General features: G+C 38.9%; 2 protein-coding genes across 5 annotated transcripts in view; one reads left to right on the plus strand and one right to left on the minus strand.

The window, feature by feature from the left end:
* WDR20 (WD repeat domain 20) overlaps positions 1 to 5,820 on the plus strand; it is a 43,362-nt gene extending 37,542 nt beyond the window's left edge. For 3 of the 4 annotated variants that reach the window (XM_085225655.1, XM_085225656.1, XM_085225653.1), the window contains one exon: positions 4,928 to 5,820. Coding sequence is in view for 2 of the 4 variants with exons in the window: in XM_085225653.1 (XP_085081779.1) it covers positions 4,928 to 4,981 (54 nt within the window). In the remaining 2 variants the exon portion in view is untranslated. The remainder of the gene's footprint in view (positions 1 to 4,927) is intronic. The other variant, XM_085225654.1, reaches the window with a different exon arrangement.
* Positions 1 to 23,982, minus strand: part of MOK (MOK protein kinase) — a 27,392-nt gene continuing 3,410 nt past the window's right edge. Inside the window, 14 exon segments of the mRNA XM_085225591.1 lie at positions 1 to 3,706; positions 5,947 to 6,148; positions 6,150 to 6,178; positions 8,956 to 9,028; positions 9,112 to 9,312; positions 10,245 to 10,356; positions 10,592 to 10,765; positions 11,184 to 11,285; positions 13,649 to 13,827; positions 15,391 to 15,439; positions 15,924 to 16,002; positions 18,515 to 18,585; positions 19,784 to 19,876; positions 21,400 to 21,514. Coding sequence (XP_085081717.1) covers positions 5,966 to 6,148; positions 6,150 to 6,178; positions 8,956 to 9,028; positions 9,112 to 9,312; positions 10,245 to 10,356; positions 10,592 to 10,765; positions 11,184 to 11,285; positions 13,649 to 13,827; positions 15,391 to 15,439; positions 15,924 to 16,002; positions 18,515 to 18,585; positions 19,784 to 19,876; positions 21,400 to 21,514 — 1,460 coding nt within the window. The 3' untranslated portion in view covers positions 1 to 3,706; positions 5,947 to 5,965.

Here is a 23,982-nt window from a genome sequence, read left to right on the forward strand (position 1 = left end):
TGAGAAGTAACTTTCCTTTATTTAATAACATTGCACAAACTTCTCGAGGAAATAACTTACTTGATCTAATTATTTTCTGTTTTTAATATTGGATGTTAGGTAGGTGCTTCATCCTTTGTTTCATCTCTTCTCACGCTGAGATCATGCTTATTTTACAACTAACCAAGATGAGCTTCCCTTAAATCACCTGCTTCTCCCCCAGTTTTTCTCCTGGTTTATTTCAATTGCATTATTTTCTAATCCAAAAAGTTAGAACCTTAACTGGCTTTTATAGTTTGCAGAGTCTGAAGAGAGAAGTGTTCTGGCCATGTGAGCCCTCGCTGCCTAAATGAAGCTGCAGTTCCTATTGACTGAGTCAAATCAGGTTTCTGCTGGCAAAAGCATTCTGTGCTTTTTCCAGTGCACGCTTAGTTGCATCTTACTCATCTCCAACAGGAAAATAAGCAAAAATTCTTCCATTTGCCATTCAAAAACTAGTCTTGAAATAATCATACCTTGTATTGCTACACAGGCAAGATTTTTTGCTAGTCTGCTAGTTTTCTAGCAGCTTTTCATTGATCGCAAGCAAAATGGTGATGCATCTCTATTAGAAGAAAAACTCCTTTGGGTATGGAGAAGTGAAGCTGCAAGTGCAATCTGCGTGCTGCTACTACATGCTTTCAGGAGATCCGATGTGCCAAATGGTTCAAGAAGTTATACTTGTCTATAACACTACTAGAATAAAACAGAGCCAACCAAGTGCGAATAACATTTAGAACTCTCTACGGTATACGGATTGTAAAGATAGCTATCAGTTTGGCTCTGTCCTCCTGAATCCCATACAAATTGTTTTGTTACTGCTCAGCAAGCGCTTCCTTGAAACTTCCTTAACGTTCTTCAGTGATAAATTTTGACTAAAAAGTATCTGATTTAGTAAATAAATGCAGTTCAATGTTTTAAGCTAATAAATGCTGACTCATCTGGATAAGAAACTGTTGGCCATTTGTTCACACTAATCTTAATCCAATTCAGCTGATTTGACTGCAGGATTTTAAACAGATGTGAAAAATCTCATTCTGTTTGAGCATATTATTGCTCAAATGCGGGATTAGGCTGTGGGCTCTTTTGTCAAGTGAAGCTCTCAGTCTGGATGACTCTTTGGTTCAGGTGACTCTGAATATCGCAGTTTTGAACAAGAACTGTGTGCGCAATGCTCTGCCAGTGATTATTATTTCATATATTGGCAATAGCAGTAATGACATAACAGATCAATGGCATTTTTACATGGCTGTTCATTAATTCCGCTGCTGTATGTTGCTGGCCTGATTGCATTAGTGACGTGTGCTGTGGGGCCTTTTAGCCTGTATGTGTCCAGAAAGTTTTATATTGGTTGTATTTGCACTGGACTGTTTGCTTCGCTGCTTTTTCACCCCACTTTTCAATTTCAAAGCAAAGCAGAAGTGTGCAGAGCTCTGCCATCCAGCGAATTCCTGAGTCGCTGCTGTTACCATCCAGGTAACAGAGCTGTGCATTCACACATAGGCAGCAGCTTGACAGTGACTCAACCGTGTATCCAAACGTGCAGTTTGTTTTTGTTATCTACATTAGTGACATCTTTGGCTCCAATTAGTGCTGTTCTAATTTACATAAAGAAAACATCAACTCTGTCGCTACTGATAGCTTTTATTCTGATTAGCTCTATCTTCCTGATGAATTTTTCCATTCAGCTGTCTCATCCTGATCTTTCACACTGTTTCCATTAGGAAACGTTGTGTTTCATATAATTGTCTGAGGAAAAAAACAAATCTTAAAAACAACTCCCTGCCATCTCAGGAATTGTGAAGGCTGGTCTGTGCAGGGCTTTCTGAGCAGATCACAGGGCTGAGCACTGTGCAATTGGATGGAAATGGTCATTTTGATTGCATGTTACGTTTTTTTTATTCCTATACAAGCCTATTGATATGTCTTCAAAGTTTTTACTAAATACACAAAGTGCTGTGTGTTTTGGGAAGCCAGAAGATGTGTGGATCAATGTGGTGTGGCGGTGTGCCCTGAAACTGCACGCGTGATGCTCCCACGTTGCTAACTGATGGCAGAAAAACAACCCAGCCCTCTGCCAAAGAGGCCCAGTGGAACAGCAGTGATGCAGCACCTCCTTGGGGCTCTCTCTGAGGTTCTGATGAAGGTGGTTCTATCCAATTCCTGAGTTGAGTTTCATAACTGCTCTTTCTCACCCCTTGCTAGCATCGCGTGCTGACAAAGTAACAGTGCTAATAAAAGACTGCATTTATTTTCAAAACTTTTTTGAACAATCTCTTGATTTGTCTCTGTTGCACGCTGAGTACGGTCTGTCCTTAAGCTAGGCTGATATGCGGTATGTGCTCTTCAGCGCAGCAGATCTGAAGCTGTGTTATCTCCATTATTCACTTTTTCTGTCCCAGCTATTAAGCAGCAGTGTTTCTGTTGCTCTAATGAGGTGCTGCAGATTTTGATCCATGCTTCAGCCCCCGCCTGCCCAGGCTGGGTGGTTTCACCACAGAAAGCGCTGTGCTCTGATCCCTTCATCCTTTGTTTCCACACAGGAAACTTTTGAGGTTGTTATAACCTTATTCCTGGAGAATGTCAATTGAAATATTCCAGTCCAATAATACAGCCTTTGTATTACAGATCGTAGTCCGAGATGGTAGCGTTTGTGCCAAAACTTACTTTTTGGAGCGGCCGCGTGCTTTTCTAAACAAGTCTTCCTTAAGCTTCTTTGCTGTGGGAAAGCTCCATAGAATCTTTCTTGCTACTCAGTACCTCCCTGGAATTCTTACCCTCTTCTATAAAACTTTCAAACCTGAAGCCCTGACCTTTGTTCTTTTTTTCCTTGTATGAACATCCATGGTCTGAGATGATTTTGGAAGGCTAAGTGTTCAGAGGAACTCACAACACTGACCTGTGGCACAGAAGTGAATTCTGGGATAGCAATTGCATTGCTGGAACTTGGTCGTGTTCTGAGAAGATACTTGCTAAGTTTTAGGATGTGTACACACATCAATTGTAATGTTCTCTCCATTTTGGTGTCCCTCTGCCCTGCCTGCTCGCAGATGCAGAAAAACCATTTAGAACAAGGGCTGCAGTGGGGGTTCCCACTGTTCGCATACTCGTATGTCAGCTACGTGGTGCTTTGGCTGCAGGGAATATGCACAGTGTGGAAGATGAAACTAGGGCTGAGGGAATCCGTGTGCCTGGTCTTGGAACTTCTGTGTGTTGCAGAGCTGGTTGTAGTCACTGGGGAATCAGGCACCACACTGCATTTCAGCACTTGCTACCAGTTTCTACAGGAATTGTGGGAAAATAAAGGACTCTTCATTTCTCAATTATGGTTGCATTACAAATGCAGTATTAGAATAGTGCTTATTTCTCTTTGCTTGATCCTCTTGAAAAAGACTTTGTGTTACACCATCCCTACTATTTTCTGTGTGCTTATAAAGCACACATTTGCATATGAACCATTTGTCTTTCTTATTAAAGATTTAAAGTAATACCTTTTGGACATCTTTTTCCAGGGTACGTGAAACTTGCTTAGTGGATGTAATCTTGCAAGAAAGATCTTCCAGTTGTGCTGGATTTAATTGACTTCTGAAGAAGGCTTCGGTAAACGAACTATAGAGTTTGTTTCGTCTTCCTTGCTTTGAAACCTTTCTTGGTAAAAATTGTCAGGAGTGCTTCAGTAGCTTGTTTGCTTTAAAAGTGCACCCTCTCATTAATCCCATTAAATAATATTAATCTCATTAAATAATAACAATGAAACTTTTTCTTCTTACTGAAAATGCAGTGTCTCTGAGTTGAACCCAGCCCCTTCCCCTTCTCTCTGTGGTCAGGGATTTTTTCCATCAGTAGTGACTTTTCAGTTCTGCAGCCCAAGCAAGAAAGAGCTCCTGTAGATTCTAAAGATGTGACCTAATTCTGCACTGTGTGTTAACTGCTGCCCAAACCTGTCGGGTTTGATGAGTCACAGGAACTTTATTTTTTGAGGTAAGAAACTAAGCTGGTAGCTATTGAGAGCAATTGGTAAAAGTGCATTTATCATGGCCACGTAGTGCGAGTGGCACAGCAATGGTCACTGGTGTGCTTCCAGCTTAGCTGCCATTGTGCGAGTCTGCTGGCAGTTTTCATTAAGTAATGACAAAGCAAGAAAATGAAATTGTAATTTGATATTAAGCCTTTCCTAAATAACTGGTGTATGGTTCCTTTTATGTGAATAAATAAAAAGGGACTACTACACATGCATCAAAAGTGGGGTCTTTTGCCCACCCCACGGTATAGCTGCCTTAATTCAGAACGGTAGCCCCTGCTGAGCTAGGGCTGCCACACAGGAGCAGAATTACACTTGAAAGAAAGTCATTTTATTAGAATGGCAGTGCAGTTTAAATAAGTTCTGGACACAAGCTTAAGTTGTAATGGGAAATTTTACTGAACTCTGACTCAGTGTGTCGTTCTCCTTACAATGACATAAGTCAGAATTTGGTTAGAGAATCTAGTTTTCTATTTAAAGCTTGTAAAATTCAATAGCATATAAGAGACTGAACGTTCTCCTGTATCAGGTTAGTTGTCAACCTTGCTGCTATTGAAATAGGTTCTTTTGTTGATACAACCAATAGAATGATCACTTTGGTGTACTATCTTTAAAGCTGCACAGCGCAAGGCAGACTGAAACCCAGTGTTGGAATCCTGCACCACGCGTCTGAAACGCACATGGTCCTGACTTACTGAAAGCTCTTTTGTGTGCTGCTGACTGATACAATAGAGGCTTAGGTTCTTTTGTGGGGAATCAGGTGCTGATACCTTCAGTAAGCAAGTGGTGGTAAAACTAAATTGTACTGATTTTAGCTTCAGGCTAATAATTTTATAAAAGTACTCTCAGGTTCTCTTGCTGGATTAATGTAAACTGCTTTGTTTGCAGGGTTTATTGTCATCCCAAAACCAGGCCAATTCTCCAAGTGGAACTGTAGTATAGCCACCACACTACTGCTAGCAAATCTCTGAACACAGGACAAGAAGTAATGGCAATGGAACCAGGAGCTGTTCTTCAGGCAAAGAGCATCACAAATTATAATGTGGCAGAGTGTAAACATGGAATTATGTGAATCACATAGTAATTTGAAAAGGAATAATGTAATGAGTTCTTATTACAGCTAATACTGCTAGCTGCTCACCCAAGGAAGTTTTCATTTAAAAAAAAAAAAAGAAAAGCTTCCTTTGGTGCTGCGGTAAAAAAAAAAATAGTAACATTTTTGGTTTTCTTTATACTTTTAAAGTCCAGTGTAATTTAATCTATATATATAAATATATAAATAAAAATATATATAGTGTAAAATAAAGTATGTTTCTTAAATTGAAGTAAGTTCAATGGTTAAATTAGTACTTCACCATTGTTTATTTTGCACTGATTTTTTTAACCAGAGATGGCGAGAGGACAGCCTGGAATGCACTCATAGAACATGAAAGTCATTACTTTCCGGCTTCAAATGTTATTCAGGAAGATGGATGCTGCAATCATAGATTTTTAAAACAGAATTGTTTTGCACTTAAATAGTTTAATGCTAATAGAAAATTACTTTAAAATCGGTGTCTAAACACCAGAAAAACTATGTTGTGGAGAGAAGATCCTTTGTATCTATTAAACATTTATTTTAATATTGTTGTTTCCAACTGCAATCAGCTCTGTATTATATGTATAAATAATGTAATTCAGTGATGGGGAGGGGATTAATGGATCATTACACTAGAAACTCAGTCATTTAAGAAAGTGATATTTCTAATTCAGAAAATACATATTAAACTATCTTGAATATGCATTTTTGTTTACTTTCTGTTCAAATTTGATCCGTTTTGATGTAATCAATCCTTTGTTGAATTAAATGTTTGGTACAGAAATATAATATAAACTTTGTAGAACAAATTCCTTTTAAAAAATCTCACCTGGAACATTGCTTCATATTTAATATAGTTGAATTTTGACTAGGAAAGTGAAGTAACTTTGGTCCGTTCTCATTCTTGATGGTTTATCTCGAAGCACATCAGGCAGCGGAAATCTCGCAGACAGCTTTGTGGGGTGAGGATTTTGTAATCACATCATGCTGCCTACTTGTCTAGGAGTTTAGAAGTGAATAATCCAGCGGGAGTAGACACAGCCACCTTCTGACCTGGCAAACTTAAAATGATGTCAGCATACAGAAGAAGACATGGTTTTGAGACAACTTGTTCCCTCTCATAGGCATCTTGTTTACAATTCAACAGTTTTAAATTGATAACTATTATGGAAATGCATCTCCACGCATTTGTAGTTTAATGCTGCTTGTCTAAACACAAATTTAAGTCGGTTGGCAACAGAACACTTAAACTGTTTTTTGGTATTTCTTGCAAAGATTGAAAAAAAGACAGACAGCTGCTGTCTCATACCAAGCCCCAGCAACGAGCCGTGTCCCTGCCATCTCTCAGTGCTGTGCAGAAACACACAGCCTCTTGGCCGGTGTTGCAGACGGGCATTGTGTCAGCAGAGCAGAGCTGAGGCCACAAGTCTGAGAGTGCAGTGTGCCTGACAGTAGGCACAAGCTCTGCATGAGCCGTAATTCAGCAACCAACTGCCTGTCCTGCTCCCAACCACGTAGCCGGGTTGGAATGCTTTTAATTGCAAGTAACCATTAGGCACCTTCAGGCAGGAGATGAATGAAAACCTGGAGAGAAACAACTGCATCGCTGCTTCTAACTACATCTCTTATTCTTATCATGCATATAAAGCATATAAAGAAGTGCCAGATGTATTTAGAAACTGGCATTTGGATTGTCTACATCACTTAAAGACAGAACTGTACTTTATAATTCTCATATACTTGGGGTTTTCTAAAATACAAGGAATGGGGAAAATACTGAAACTGAGCAGCATTATTGTTCAGAAGTTCTGTTTTATTAACGTATTGGGTTTAACTGTTAAAATACAGATAAACCTTGTCACTGAAAACTAATGCAGTTATCTCCCTGTTATTCTTTGTATGAGAGCTTCATACTGTTTGAGTCAAAGTGAAACAGCTGATGAAAAGATGTAATAAAGGCCTCTAAAGGACTTTCTGTAATTTACCAGCTGTAGGGAAAAAAAAAAAACAACAGTACCATAAGGACCATAGCATCCAACATCAGGGTAATAACAGCAGCTACTTACATACCTGTTTGCAGAGCACATCCTGCTACAAATCAAGGTTGAATAGCAAAGGAGTCTGTGTGTGCTTTTGGTTTTTTGCAGTATCTCTACCACTTGGCAATCACCTGGAAGCCTTCCACCCCCCATCCTTCCTTCGCTATGGAAAAACTGATTTTAGGAAGAAAAAGAAAACAACTTACCTGGAAATAATGTAGAGTTCTACAAAAGGTATAGCTCTTAACATGGTGGGGAAAAATAATTATAGATTAAAGCAAATTACATAATGAAAGAGATGGTCTCAATGCTGAACTTTAGCTGAAGGATGAGGGTAGGAACAATGCTTGCCAATTTATATTTTAAAAGTTGAATGTGTTTTAACTAGAAAGCAAGTGGGAAAACTCAAGTTTGCCCACCAGTCCAACAGTCAGAGGACTATATTTGGTTTCCAGAAAAATAGTAAGGAGCTTGTTACTAAATAAATGTCCATAAAGTACTGTATATGCCCAAATGTGCAAGATCCACCTGAAAGCTTAAAATAAATGAAGAAAACATTCCACAGTGGTGCTTGATATGAAAAACCCAATTTTCATAGCAAAAACAATCTGCTGAATTGCTTTTTTTTTTCATTCTAACAGACCAACAGCCTCAAATACTGATGTGAGACCAAATACTGAGTGAGAGAAAATTGCTGGTGACAGACAAAGTCTGATAACCTTTTTTCACCATCTGCTCTTGAGGAAAAAAAGCACAAACCACCGGATAAGCTCACAGCAAAAAATGTAAAAAGTTGGAGGTTACTGTTTGTACTTTGTTGCCTGTAGAGCTGCAGTCCTTCATTCCGTTTCCGAAGCTTAGCATCACACCTTTTAATTCATTATTATTATTCTTTTAATATAAACTAATGCTAGAAATTCAAACAAATACTGGATTGCCTTATTACCGTTCAAGCTCTCCACCTGTTTGGTTTGAACAGTATGAAGTTCTAACAAACAAAGATGACTATCAGTAGCAGGACAGTATAACTCAGCTGGTCACCGCGTCTTCATGTGGTCGCACTCACTTCTGATATAATCATGGTTAGGAATTATTTTCTACTTAGAAGTAGGAGGAAGATGACCTTCACTCAGCATGACTTTCAAACTAAAAAGAGAAACAGCACCTACCGATGCTGTTGCATTCTGCTGTGTAAGTCTCCCTTTTCTCTGATTTACTGTTGGACTGCAATTCCTCCGCTAAGACAAGTATGTGAGCAGAGTCTTAGCTGGTTTGCTTTTGAATCAGATAAAAAGTTGCTTACCCTTTTAACTGGTAGGTATATAAAAATATTGACCACTTATGCTAACTGTATCAAAATCAAATATATGTTTGTATAATCTGCAAGTTCTCAGCAAAGCTTGAGGTTGTAGTCATTAAAATACTTTCCAGAAGTTAGCAGTCATTTATTATCTAATATGAAAACTTTTATTCTGTAGGTAATGTTCCATTCCTAATACTGAACCTCAACAAATCCTCTCATGTTATTTTTAACCCATCCCTTCTTCCATCGGGTTCTAAAAGGAAAAAATATATATATTTAGAAAGTCCAATGTAGAGTGTTTAATTAAACATCAATCACCTTCGGTAGCAGAACACCAAAGCATTAGGTATGCAGCCCTGTATAGCTCTGGGGGGTTTCTGACAATTGTCAGAAAAACACAAAATAAAGCACTGTTGTTCTTGTTGGATCTCTAACAGTGATCACTGCACACTCTTGTTTTTCTTCACATTGTCAATACCTTAAAATGGCCAGTAACCTTCTCCTCTTCGTTCTATAGCAGGTAAGTGGTAATGTTTTAGGGAAGACTTAAGAGTCTTCTGTTTCTCAGACTGTTGAAGAAACAACAGAAGTTTAAAATATGCTCCATAAAACATATCTTGTTATACTTTAATGAGCAAGTGAGAATCTGTACCTTCATATTTGATCCAATAAATCTAACAGACTGCAGCACAGAGGTTGCACCACTTTTCTTAGCTGCAGGAAAAACTGAATGTGAAGTAGGTGTAGGAGGGGAAGGCAAATTAGCTGCTCCAGAAGGTCTTAACATTGGTAGTTCTCCACAAGGAAGTCCGTGCTGACATTTTGCTTTATCCTGGACTTTACTAAGAGAATGCTTTTAGGATAGAGGAATAATGTGTAATTTCTCTGAGAACATCTTAGAGAAACAAAACAAATCAAATACTATTTCAGTGTGTTTGTTTGTTTGTTGTTGTTTGTTCATTTTTGTTTTTTAATTACTACCCCATGAGATGTTTTGTGCAATTTTCTCCTTATGGAAATTCTCACAAAGCTCACATTGATTAACCCAGGAACTAAAGTGGTGGAAAAACGTGTCTGATGCTGTGGAAGAAGAACTAATGCTTTCAATGTTAGATGCACATACATTTTTATGGTGATTGCTGTTTGTTGTGTTTTTTTTTTTTAAAGCTGCACTTGAGAGTTCTTGCATGCAGTACCAATTTCTGTCTCACTTTTCAGACACAGTGAATTCTAAGAGTGCATTTGTTGGGTATTTTTCATGTTATTTGACCACAAAGTTTTAGTAGACAGAATTTTGAATCCAATTTTAATTTGCTGATTTTCTGAGTATAAGTTCAGGATTTGTCTGGATATCAGCTGAACACAGAATAACAATATTAAAAAAGAAGACAACCAAAAAAACATATGCAGACTGAAGGCCTTGAAAGGCAAAAATAAAGTTTGAGCAGAGACAGAAAATGTATCTGAAAAACTTTTTTGTTTTAAACTCAGGGGTAAATTGGAAAAAACAAAGAAGTCCATAATTTGAAAAATGAGGCACTGACCTCCTAAATAGCAGCACCTATGAAAACTCTCTGTCAAAGGCATTATGTTGTTTCACAGCTTTTAAATTCTAACTCATCTGTTGCAGGGTTTGGGGGGATGGGGTTCTGCTCCAGACCCAATGAAGATTGGTATGGGGCAGACTGAGTAAAACCAACTAATCAGCTTAAACACCTAGCTAACAAGCAGAACCACAAATTGCTTTCTCGAAATGGACTGTCAATGCTTCCATGTAAATATTACCTCTCCTTGACTTCCCTTTGAAATTTGCCACAAATGCAGAGGTACTTGCCCTACTGTATTTTCTAGTAATCTTACTTTTTTGTGCGTGGCCAACGCTTGTGTATCATCTGCCCTAAAAAGTTTGGGGTAAAGAGAAGGAAAAAAGAGGAAAAATGTCAGTTTTGCTGTAAGTGAAGTTTGGACTTAGTGCAAAGAATTATCTTGACTGATATTTCATTGTATTGCAAAAGCTAAGTATCAGCACTGTAAGCAAACTTCACTTCAATCCACTTGAAATAATAAGCACACAGTGTTCTTCCACTTCTTGATCTTAATGTTCAAGATTGAAATGATTTGAAGTCACTTGCCAGAGCTCCTGAAAATAAGGATGCTGCAATGCTTGATGGGCAGCAATTCTCTCATCAGGGTCGTATTTTATCATAGCATACAGAAGAGTTAATCCTTTAGCAGATAAATTGTGCACCGGAGGAGGTATCCCTTTTCCTTTTTTAAAAGGGAAATGAAAATTCAAAATTGTTGACCTGTGTTAAGCAAGTTGAGAACAGTTACTCATAAATATTCACAGCAAAATTGCAACTTACACTTGAAAAAAAAAAATCGGAGTTAGGAAATCAATTGTTAGGGAAAAAGAAGTAACACCTGGACAAAACATTTTCTTTCCTAGCAAGTTATGTCATTGGCTTAAGCATAGTATGGGGGGAAAAAAGGCCAAATAAGATTGTTCTAAGCTCAGATTTCTTCTGCTGTGCCTACAAGCTCAGAAATGTGTGACGGTCTCTGGGGAAGAGGGGTAGAAAGAAGACAACGCTCTTTGGCCAGCAGCTGTCACAACACAAGTAGAATTTTGTGGCGGTTCTCTGCCCAGAAACATCCCAGCTGTACAGTTGTATTTTGGATATTTAACCACTGAGATTAATAATTATGAGAATGCGTACTTACTGCTTGAACTTGTTGAGAGTTCTGTTGGCAGGAGTGCCTATCACATCATGGATTTTTGAAATTTGGTCCAGATCATTAGATCCAGGAAAGAGAGGCTGAAAACTGCAAAGCAAGAGGTGGTAGTAGCATTACACCACTGTTAGTTAAAGTAGTTTAAGTGACATCATTGTCACTGATTGTTGTTTTTTTCCTCCATTTAAGAGAAAGATAAACTTTAGGATTATTTATTTGTGAACAGTTTTAATACCAGCCAACAATTACAGGATAATATGTGAGCAGCAGATTACTACAGCTGCATTTTTTGATTGAAAAGAAAGTTTGGGTTATTAAATAGAAATCTATAGTTGTCCTTTCCTCACAGGTTTGGGGTAAAATACGTAAGGATAACATCCCTCCTTGTGAAAGGTAATGGATTTAGGATTTTGTTTTCTTCTAGCATAGTTGCAGATCCCACAAAACAGAGTGTTTTCCTCCTTTTATGACAGCAAAACCAAGCATTCCCTTTCACTGTGTATGCACAAAGAAATACATATTTATAAGAAGCATTCCATTCCTACACACAGGTTCTTTTCAAGCAGCAGCACTGGAAAGATGGTAATTTGAACTACATTCCTGAGCCTTATCCTCAGTTAATATAAAACTTGCAAATAGTCCTTGAAAACATTGTTATCAATAGAGCAATCTGACTCAACAAGTTAGGTCCACTAACATTCAATTCTTGCATTTGTTCCCTTCTTCCATGCAGGCAGAACATTTCATTTGGCATATAATTTTAAGAAATGCTTCCTCCTTAGCACCACTTGGTTCTTGAAAACAAAACATTCAGCCCCCTTTGTAGAAGGGAAAAACTTCTATTAACTGTTGGTGAATTCAATCCAACAGCTGTCTGCTCACCTCTCTGAATGTCTTTGTAAGGCTTTGAGAGGAAGGAGAAAAAGAGATTTGATTCTCGTTGCACAGCTGTATCTCACAATTCAAGCAGAAGTGGGAGTGGCTTTTGTGTGAATGACAAAAATGTCAAAAATGCACCATCTCAAAGTGTAATGCTACAACTGAAGGAACAACTGCACAGTCCACAAAAGAAAGGAATCCTGAGCAATCCAGGAACCCAAGTTTATGAGGAGTAGAGAAAGGGAGAAGACTTGAAAGACAAATGTGACTGAGTAAGATTAAAAGATTCTTCCAAAAATGTGGTCTCAAGTGTAGACTTTGGCAAATGTTCAACAGCAAAAACTGCAGGATCCTCTTAAGAAGAAACAAACCTGTTCATAACTTCCTTCAGCTTGGCAAAGCTGTACTTTTGAAAATTCACTTATTTCCAAGAAACATTCCTCATTTCTTTCTGAACACACCTATTAGGTCTCTGAAAATGTGCAGTGGTTGCAAAGACAAATTTGTTACATTAAGCTAAAACTAGGAGGAAATATCTCATTTGCAGTGTGCAATTTTCTTGCAAAACTTCAAAGCACACCAATTCAAACTGGAATGGTAAAACACAGCATTTTTAAAACATTTGTTCCCAATTTACTTTGCAAGAGAACTACCACATTTGGAATTTTTCAGTTAACAGTTTTCTGACCAAATGAGAACTGTTTCTACAAGTTAGCAGCCAAAGCATAAGAGTTGTCATTTAATGTGATGGCAGCAGCTGCGCCTGCCATGTGGAGGAGGAGGAAAGAAAAAAGCAAATGTTACCACTCCTGGTTGCAGCAGTGTGGGAGGAGAATAGAGAAGAACTGCTGCTGTTGCTATGGCACAGAGATACTGGAGAAACAGTCATGCTGGTTTTTAGTTTTTTTGTTTTCTGAAGACCGAGGACAATTTCACTGAGTTATGGTTTTATCATCTTTGATAATCCTATAGGGCTTTAATCTATTTTTTTTCTGAACACTTCCTTCACTGGAACCCAACTTGAAAATATCCCAGGACACAAGGTTCTGGCATGGCTCAAGGGTCTTGAACAACTATTTCATACACCAACTAGTAAGTGCAAGGGAGTGCCTTCACTGATCTTCTGTTTTCACAGAAGTCATGAAAAAAGGGGAAAATTTGCCATCAAGTGTATTAGCAAAGGCTGAGGATAACTAGTGATACCCATGCCAGGACTTGAGCTGTACTTCAGAGACACGGCAGATAAAGTACAGTCCTGTAAAATTCAAATATGAAGACAGAGGCTTGGGAGCAGGGGACTGTTCAACAATGTTATTCTCCTTGTAAATATTTTGTAATGGGTATGACATTTTCCCAAAGAGCTTGCTGCTTTACTACTGGCACAATAAGGTGAGCAGAGTGCCAGACAAGGGATGATTACTGCCTCATCAGCCCTGCAGACTGATCGTGCAGTGAAGTTCCACAAAATGGTGGGAACAAAGACCAGATTATCTTTACCATGTGCTCCTTATTTCAGTTATTTACCTTTGATTTTCCTGATAACAATAAGCAAGACCCTCCACTGAACACAGTACCTTGTGATTTCATAGAAAACACAGCCAGCACTCCATATATCCATTTTGTAGCTATAGTAGCCATTTGTAAGCAAGCATTCAGGTGCTCGGTACCAGCGTGTGGAGATATATTCTGTGTATGGCTGCTTAGAATATATCGTCCTACAAGATCCAAAATCTGCTAACTTCAGGGTATTCTGCTGCAAAAATAAAGTATCTTGAATTTAGAAACACGGAAACATTCAAGCAGGGATTTTCCTGACACATTTGAAGTAGTCACCATAAAAGAAATCACAGATTACTTAAAGAATAAAATATCAGAAAGCCCAAGGGGAGTGTTGTGGCAGTAAAACTGCATTTAAATAGCACATAGCTCCAAGAGTTGAAGGGATCTGTGTCCCACAATATGAAGAAATGCTTTTCTGCATCATTAAAAGACAGAGCTAAGAGTTAATTGAAAAGCATATGGACAATTACTGAAAGGAAGCCCACTAACTAGGACATCTGGAGTAAGTTATTTTCTTTGACTTCTTGCTTTTAGCAGTGATATAATGGATGGTTTCAGCTTCATTTTGCAACAGTTTTCTCCCGTATGCTTCCATGTTATAAAAAAAGAAAAAAATATCTCCAGAAAATGAAATTTCATCAACTGGACTTTAAAATCCTTGTTTTTCAGACATTAGCAAAATAGCATTCTGGAACTGGTGAGAGAATAGATTTCAATGAAGAAATCATCTGAAAGCTACTATCTTCTGCTCTCTTCTGTAGGAGTAACTTCCACTACACTTAGAGATTTAACCTAGAAAGATGCAGAACTGAACCCCATTGCACGTCTGTATGGGGCTGCTGAATCACGGCCTGAACCTCTGATTGATCACCTGAGGCGAGCAATGAGTCAGCCACGGGAGCACAGGTGAAGGCAATTCACCTGTGCTGCAGGAAGGGGTGGAGCCTGGCTCCATCTCTCCTAGACCCATTTAAGAGCTGACTGCCAGTGGGGAAGGATCTCTCCAGAGGTCTGCTCCATCGGAGTTCATCTTGCGAGCCGAGGACGGGATGAGTGACTTTCTCTCATTACTCCAATATAAATTATATTAGCCAAGCTCCTGGGGACATAACTACACACCAACCACACACGCAATCTGTATATCCATTGACTAACTACCATCTGTATATCTATTGATTATACACACGTCTCTAAAGAAACACAGAGGAAAATATACACTGATACATGATTAAGGATCATTTTGCAGATTGGCGGAGAATCATCATAGAATCACAGAATGGTTTGGGCTGGAAGGGATTTTTAAGATGATCCAGTTCCAACCTCCCTGCTACAGGCAGGGATACCTCCCATTAGAGCAGGCTGCTCAAAGGCCCATCCAGCCTGGCCTCAGGGCTTTGACACCTGGGCATGGACACAGGGAGGCTCTAACATATCTGACCTACCTCAGGTTTGTGCCAGTAACAAATCTGCTTGTTCCTTCATTCCTCTAGATTAGGACTGAAGCATCAGAGGCAACTTCTTATGTAATTAATATAAATTATATAATGTTTATATATTTTATATATAATATAAATATTATAATATCATATATAGTTACTTATAGAAGCATAAAATTACTTATATAACAATGAAATATATATACATAAAATAAAAACTGTGCTTGTATTCCTAAAGAAGTATTACTTTCTCAGCATAAACAAAAATATACCAATACTTTTCATTTTCAGTTAAATATTCTCCACACAAAATGCATTACCTTTATTAATATGTTTTCTGTTTTCACATCTCTGTGAAATATTCCATTTCTGTACCAATATAAACACATCAGAGAGAAGAGTTCAGTGCAAAGATAAATATTATCAGTGCTTCCACTAATTTGTAAAACAAACAAAAACCAACCAAGCAAATCAACCATAAAGTAACTAACACTTCCATCAGCCCTACCAACAGCAGAGTAAAACATTAATTTTACCACTACAGTGGGACAAGAGCTGCAGGTATGGGAATGGGGAAAGGGTAAGTGGAGGAAGGGGAGGTCAAGCTTTCTACTTTTGCTCTCATGTGGTTACAAAAGGATGGGAAGGGCCCCCACGCTCCCAGAAGGGCTTCCTGCAGCTCCCCTCAGATGCTGGCAAAGCACTGGCCACCAGCTTGCACCTGGGCAATGTCCTTTTTTCACCCTGCAGCAGTCTGCTGCCTCAGGTATTTGTATGGATCTACTTAGCAATGACCCCAAAATCAGTGAATGATGCATTTACTGCAAAGTTGTTGCTGTGCCTGGTCTCTTACCTATGTATGTGATCAAGAGATTTGCATAACTGGTACATGTAGTTCTTTATTTTTTTTTCAGGTAATGGTTTTCTCCGTCCTAGAATTAAATTTCAAGTTGTCCAGGTCATTTTTAGCAAACAAGAGAATACCAGGAAATACTCTTCAGCTTCCAATAATGCACTGACATTACATTTCCAGTTACGCTATTTCTGTCATTTAAGGCTAGCTTTGTAATCCATTTTCCACTCAAATTCAGGCATAATTTAAATTTCAGTGAGAACCAGAGTAGTTGGGCTAACACAACTGTCAATTCAATAGTCTGTAAACGGCCTTAACTTTTACTGCCTGTTTTTCTTCCATTATCTGCATCTCCAAGTTCTGACAGAACTCCAGTATTTCACTTCTAAATGTCTGATTTCCTTCCTAAAAAAGGTCACAGGCTTTCAGGTTCATGATTCCTATCCATCACCTCAAATTAGTGTGATGTTTAAACGTCTGTGATTCACTATTGACTTGCAAATTACAGGTTAACCCAGGTAGCTGCTTGCTGTTGCACCTATAATGACAGTTATAAAATGCACCTACTTTACAGAGCCCTACAGTAACTACTGGGCCTTCTTCTTTTATAGGCTCCAAAGGCCTTTTAGTCTCGCTATAAAGCCTTTATATAATGCTGCAATGTTGTCAGCAGTGGCAGAAGTGATCACATTCTTGCAAACCAAAGCAGGTAGGGCTGTGCCCTCTGCCATCAGCGTGGGTAACAGGTGGGGCAGGAGGTGGGGACCTCCAGTCTGCCTCTGTAATCCACCGAGCAGGATCAGCTCACGGGGCACTGGAAACTGAGCACACTTCCATCAGGAAGTGTCATATTCTTACCCCAATAGAGGGAGATGGTGTTTCAACATCAGGATTTTTGCTGTTTTCAGTAGAAAAGCTGTTAAAAGATTTGGCCATTCAAACCAACTGTGATTACTGGTAGTATTTAAGAAACCAAACCTTCCTGAAAAGAAGTCATGCTCAGTTGTCTTTTCCTCTTCACAGGCCACTACTAAGATCTGGAGCAGATGCTCTTTCAGATTTATCACTGCACAAAGCTTACTGGGAAGCCATTACGAAGCGAACCGTAAGAAGGCAGCATTAGGAGGCTGCAGTCATTTTTCTTTGGAGCATCTTCCCCACCTCTCTGAGCCTTATTTACTTCCTCATTTTAAATGACCACAGTATTCTGACTGAAGCAAAGGCAAGGCTGCTTGTCACTGATACCCCCACACACTGCGAGTAAGAGAACGATGGCTTCATGTAAACACAAGTAGCCTTCACTGAACTAACAGGAATCTGTCAGTGTAACGGAGGGAACAAAATGGAAGGATCAACTTCTGCCCCATAAGAAAATAGCGATACCTACTGTGAAACCACCAAAGTTATTTTCTGAAGCAAACAAACAAAACCTACCTGGAAAACAATCTTGCTGTTTTAAAATTAAAAATAAAAACCAACTAATTAACCAAACACTAACACCAGAACACACTGAAACTTCTAGATTAATTTCCATCTGTGTTCAATGCTTAATATAGCAGGCTTTTTCACATTTAAAAAATACACACACATAGAGAAAGCAAGTGCTCTGGGGTGAAAAAAAATAAAGGCATTTAAAGAGCAAATCTATGCATTCTCTTTTTCCACAATTGTAGTATATTTCCTAGAGGGAGAAAATGCAGGTTTGTTGTTAATGTGCTGAACTAACTTCATATCAGTGAGGGCTCCTTCCCGCACTCAGCTGCTCATCTGACTTAACTTCAAAAATTCATCATGGAAAAAAAATAAAGCCTTAATAAAACCAGCAATTATTCATGTTTGTTTCTGTGATCAGTGGAGTCAAACAACTCTATTTTAATCTCAGATCTTTACCGATCTGAATGCTCAGTGTCACAGACACAATGTGAGAGCAAGTCTTTATTTTACTACTCTGAATATCAGTAGCGTGTTGAGTTACTTAAATGACAATAAGATTTTAAATAACTGCACCAAAAAATCCTCTTTTACTACTGAAATTGTAAATAAGTGCCTCTCAGTTATTGTAACCAACTCCTTTGGTGTCTACAGATCCTTTCTTAAATCAGCTTTGTTCCTTCTGTAGGAATGCTTCCTTGAGCCCTGTGGCATCCCACCTGCTTTGACAGCCACATTCAGAATTCTTCAGAATGGGTGTTTTCAGTGAAAAATGTTCACTGAGAAGTGGAAAAACGTTACTGAATGGTCTTTAAAAAAAAACAGAATAATTTTCAAGTTGTTTTATTGCAGTCTTGACCTAACGAGCCTGTTCAAGTTGCATTTTTTGTTATATAAAGCCATTTTTTTTGTAGTCAAGGTTGTTTCCAAGTTGTCATGTGAAGTTTAACTGCAGAAATAGAGGGGCACTGACCTGACTCTTTAGAAACCTTCTGCATGCATCCGTGCTTTAAACAACTGGGTAGATGAAAGAGAGGAAATCAGTACAGCACAAAATTTCACTACAAAATTCATAACATGGAAGAGTGAAGAGAATATAATTAATTCCACTTTGTAGTCTACACAAGGAGAGTTTGTCTGTTTAAGCATATGCCACATACCTTTTATCAGCTCATAAATATTCATATCCATAAGTTCACATATCAGTGAAAGGCAGCCAGCTTTTTTATCACTGAAGAAACAAATTAGGAGACTTTAAACTAGAAATAAAATGTTCATGTTGATTTGTATACAGTGTAGAGAAAAAGTAATTTAACCAGTACTAAAATGGACATTTTCAATTGATGCTTTTATGTTTTCCAGCTTAGGCTCTGACATCTCATACTTACAGTTTGCACTATCCAGAGTGCCTTTTGCAAAATTTAATTGACTTACTCTGCGAAGGTGTTGGAATGCTTTTTTTTGAGCTATACAACATTGTTCAGTATCAAGAAATTTCCAGTAAATTGAAGTGATACAACCTTACAACAAGGTAGAAAAAACATTATGCCATACATGAAAATACTTTCTAGCTTGCTCATCAGTAGCGTATTGAGTGGAAATAAGCATCTGACTGGAATCTCTGCTCACAGCAGTTTAGGTACATGATACCATATCTAATACTTTATTTTCCATTTCACTGCCCTGCAGAGGCAGATATCTCTTGGTCTTCAGTTTTTCTAAGAAGATAATTGCATTAAAGCACACCTCTCTGCAACACTGTTAACCCTGACAACTAATGAGTGAAGGTACAATCAGCAATCCAGTTCACAGACAGACTGAGAAAGAGCTAGGTGAGTTGGCTGGCCATCTGGATGACACTGTATTAACATCACAGCAGCTGAAGCTAAGAATTCCAGAGAGCTGCTGACATGACTACCAGCTTCTTATGTATTATTTTCAAAGGACTATCTGTAAATCTACCTACAAAATGATGCTGCCAAGTAGCTTGTCTGGATCCCGACTTCAAACTGCCAGGCCAAACCAAGATCCCTGAAGTATCAGAGCATATTTCAGCAAATAAGCTCTGAGCATGCCAAACCAAGAGTCTCCAGCAGACTAAGTGTTGTGTAGTTAAAGTAACTCAGTGGGTTTGGGACGTGGGTTCAAATCATCAGCAAGTATTATATGTTACAACATGAAGTTTAGGTATGCTAGAAATACATCTAGCCTGTCATCTTAATGTGGATGTCGAAGTGTTTTTCAGATTGCTGCAAAAGACAGCGAGCTCTCATTTAACAAAAAACCACAATGACTTCAGAATTTGAGAGATCTGCTGCTTTTTCTTTCTGCTGGAAGGAAAGGCTGGCTGAGCTCCTACAGATTGCCTCTAGGTCCAGAAGTTACCCATACTGCTTGAACAAAATAAGGAAGAAATGAATGAACCATACTTAAAAACAACTTCATGTAACTTAAGGATATTAGGATGTGGACTCAACCTCCTGAGGGCTTGTATTTCACTCAGATTATTCACTTGTTCAATACTAAAGTTGAATTAAAAAGAAAAAGAAAGCTGACTTGCAATCAGAGACCAGATTATAATTGTCCTCCCCTGCCACGACTGTCAGAACTCACTTCACACTAGTTCTGAAACAGAACTTTCAAGTGCAGGATGAGATAAATTGTTTGCCTGCTTTGTTTCTTTATGGAGCAAATCAATAATCAGCAGATTATGGGCTCTATTCCTTCTTGCAGTCCAGAGCAGCTGGACTTACCTTAACATGATCAGTCATGTACTGTGCTCTAGACACCAGTTACTGTGCCATGGACATAGCTGGGAGGAATTTTGTGACACATACTATGATGCAGTTCATTCTAAGCTGGTGTAGCATACGTACCAATTATTGCTCAGCATGCTGCTGGAAGTGACAGTCTAGCCTTGCCAAATTTAACATTTAAAATTCAGTTTGAATGTTAAGCAATTACATGAAAAATATATGCTATTCAGCTGTTGCTTAATTATTTTGTTGCCCTCCTAGACTATAATAAACAAGAAAACCACATGATATAGAACCTCTGAGGAGGGAGGAGGAAACAAAGAGCTTTGTACATTGTTAAATGGATCAGAACAGGAGACATAAGCTTTTTCATGACTTTAAAGCTAAACATCAAGTCATAATTTTCCAATCTGAAACCAGGAGAAATGCTTTGAGTGGGCTTGTTCTGTTTAAAACACTTGTCTGTTTCTTAAAGAGTTTACCAAGAGAATTTGTCACTCAATTCACCAGAGGGTTAAAGGCCTAAAAAACATTAAAACCGTACTACATGAGACACAAGTTGGCTTGTTGTTCCCTACCACCGAACTGCATACCTCCTGATCTTGATGTAGCAGAGCAGGTAGTTTCAGTAGTCCTTTGATCATAAACTGGACAAGTCTGGTCAGTACTAGGTAATGCATAAATGACCCAACAGTTGTCTAACGCGGCAGAGAATCAGAAGTCACATCATTAATTGAAGATATTTGGGTTCTTTTGTGTTTGTTTGAGCTCACAGTAATTTTTTCACACTTCCACTTTTCCTTCTCTAAAGCTCTGAGACAGTAAACTGCTGACACCAGTGAAGTTTCACTTAAGAGCAAAATGTCCTAATTTACGTCTTCTCTACAAATGTGTCACTCCCACTGTGATCAGTAGGAAGTTAAGAGATTTAACTGAGAATAAGGTCAGTGACCCACAAAAGCAGAGTTGGGTGCATATATATTTGGAGAAGAATGTCAAGTGAATGTCTCTGCTTCCACATGGCCCCTACTTTTCTTGTTTAACCCTCCATCCAGCAGTGGTCAGGCAGCATTTGCTATAGTAGAGGGCAACAGTTCAAGTACTCAAGGAAATAACCCCACTGCCAAATAGGAAGGCCTTTCATAATAAGCAGCAGAGATCTCTTCCTACACTGCATGCAAACCTTTTTACTACACAAGTATTCAAAAACCTTCACTTAATCCTTTTTTTTCATTTCCCCACTAAATTTCAATAAGATACCCTGCAGGAGTAGAATTAATTACGCATACCTTTTAAAATGTTGTTTCATGCATTTACATGCATAGTACTTTCCATCTCTAAGACTCAGCATCTTCAGAACATCAGAAAACGTTCCCCCTCCTATCTTACAAACTGGTTTATATTCTAAAAACAAAAACACATTGTTTCAGTTTACAGTAGAAATTGTTATAACGACTGCATAGTGATCCATAGTAATTTGCTAAATTCTGACTACTGGAATATTTTTTTAATAAAAGCTTTTTTTTTTTTTTTTTTTTCTGTTAACACATCCATTGTTTGAGAGGAAATATAAGGAATAACAGAAAACAACATTTGGCTGCTCATATTACATGAACTTATGTTCCTGAAATACACTAACCCAAGCTTCAGGAGTAACCATTGCCTCCTTGCTCAGAGACACGATGCTTTCCACATGGCACTTCTTATCCTTTCTTTCTGTTGCAGTGCATTAGCAACTGAGGAATGCATTTATGCTTTGTGTCTTTCAGAAATGTATCATTTTCTTGAAAGGGTACCTTGGCATTGTTTCACTTTTTTCTTTTTTAAAGAAAAGTAATTACTGATTTTAAAGCTTTATTCCCTTTTCGTCTTCAGTCAAGAGTACCCAAGTAGGCCAAGAATAAGGCTTTTCTTAAATATTCTCAGTCTTCTTCTGATCTCCTTCAGAACTGACATTTCTTTCCTCCTTTATTCTCCTCCAGCATTCTAATCAACTGTTCTCAATCCTACTGACTGGTTCTCTTCACCCACCTTGTCCTCCTGTTTCCCTTTATTTATAGCACCCACCGATTCTATCCTTGATAATTCTTCCATTTATTTAACCTGCACAAAACCCAACTCTGCTAAGCTCTACGCTGCTCTTGCTTTTGAGCTAGTCTTGTTATTTGAGAAAGATCCAAACCCAGGGAGGCAGAGCAGGATACCTCCTTTACCCTACTCAGCTCCTCTGGGGAGTCGAAATAACAGCAGGAGAACTCCAAGGAAGTGCAGCTGTCTGCATAAGCTGCCATGACAGCACTCTGAGCCGTGGATGTGCTCTGCAACACTGCTCTCCCAGAAGCCTTCCTAACCTGATGGGAGGACTCCTTCTAAGGTCACTCCTCGATCAGATTCTGTCCTACTGCTTGGATTGGAGAGAAGGGAATTTAGTAGCGTAGATGTGGGTCATTTCATGCCAGTTGCTCTTTGTGGCCAAGAAGATTTCCAGATATGTTTAATTTACAAGTATAAATACAGCCTCACAGCAGAGAAAGTCTGCCAAGGAATTTTGCAGAGAGAAAAGTCACTTAGGCAGAGACATTCTAATGATGTTTTCCAACTAGCAATCAGTTTGTGTTGCCTTCACCTCTTTTCTCCTCCCCAAGCTTCACACTTGTTAAAAGTCTTTTTTACCTTGTGATGCAAGTGCTTACATTTTAATTAGCAGAAACTGTCCCCATGCAACCCCCCCTTTCTCCAACAAAGCTTCTGGGAGAACTGTCATTTGCTTTTCTTGTTTTTGTCATCTGCTGCTGAGGTTTTCTGATCATGCTTCATGGTGTTCCAATATAGAAAATATACATATATATTTTTACCCATAATTTCTTTAAAACCCAGCCCTCTCCATAAATTCAAACAGTCCTTTCATTTCCTACATTGTTTCCTCCCCTTTTTCCCTTAAACTCACAAATCAGGCCTTCTAATTAGAAAAAGAGAGAAAACAGAGCAATTTAAAACCAATCACACAGTCTAATGCTCTCTACACAACTACATATGGAATGATTATTAGAAGCAGAAATAGAATTTGAAAACCATTATGGTAAAGGAGACAATAGCAGAGATTCCAAGGTATGGGTGAGACCATGGGGTTTAGTATGTGTGGCTGTTAGCAGAAACTGGGCAGGCAGTGCTTCAAGCAGGTGACTCCTAATCTTTTGTGAGCTCTGAGGAACACAAGCAAGAAGCATACTTTGCACGCACCCTCCTTAAGTTTTAATTTCCCATCTAAATAGCTAAATATAAAACAGGCGTCATAAATTCAAAGTAGTTGAATCCAACATTTCTAAAGAAGGCTTATCAATAGAGTTTTTGCTAGCAACTGATCTCCACTAAGACAAACACAATGGCTGTGCTACATGCTCATACAACAGCAGAGCCAATTTCCATGGCGAAAAAATACCCAAGTAGCCATAAAAGTTATTTGTTGACCAAGTGAGCCATGAGCGACGCTGGGTGCACCTCTGGGAGAGCAGATTTAAGAGAAGGAAAAACTGCTGCGGAACTGCAGCTGGGAGAGAGGAGGGAGAGAAGCAGCCCTGCTGCCACCAAGGTCAGTGCAGGAGAGGGCAGGAGGTGCTCCAGGCGTGGTGCAGCAGCGCCCGGCAGCCCAGGGGAGGCCTATGGTGGAGCAGAGATGGAGCGTTACGGACTGCCTGCATTCCCCTGTGCTGCTCCAGGGAAGGAGGGAGAAGAGGGTAGATGGGTGGAAGATAGTTTTACTTGGCTTCTGGTTCTCACCGCTCTGGTCTGTTTGCAACGGGCAACAAACTGCATTCATTTCCCTATGTTGAGAGTGTTTTGCCCACCATAGCAATTTGTGATTAATACTCAGT

Source organism: Meleagris gallopavo, chromosome 5 (genome assembly GCF_905368555.1).
Source record: "Meleagris gallopavo chromosome 5, MGAL_WU_HG_1.1, whole genome shotgun sequence".
Classification (NCBI taxonomy): Eukaryota; Metazoa; Chordata; class Aves; order Galliformes; family Phasianidae; genus Meleagris; species Meleagris gallopavo.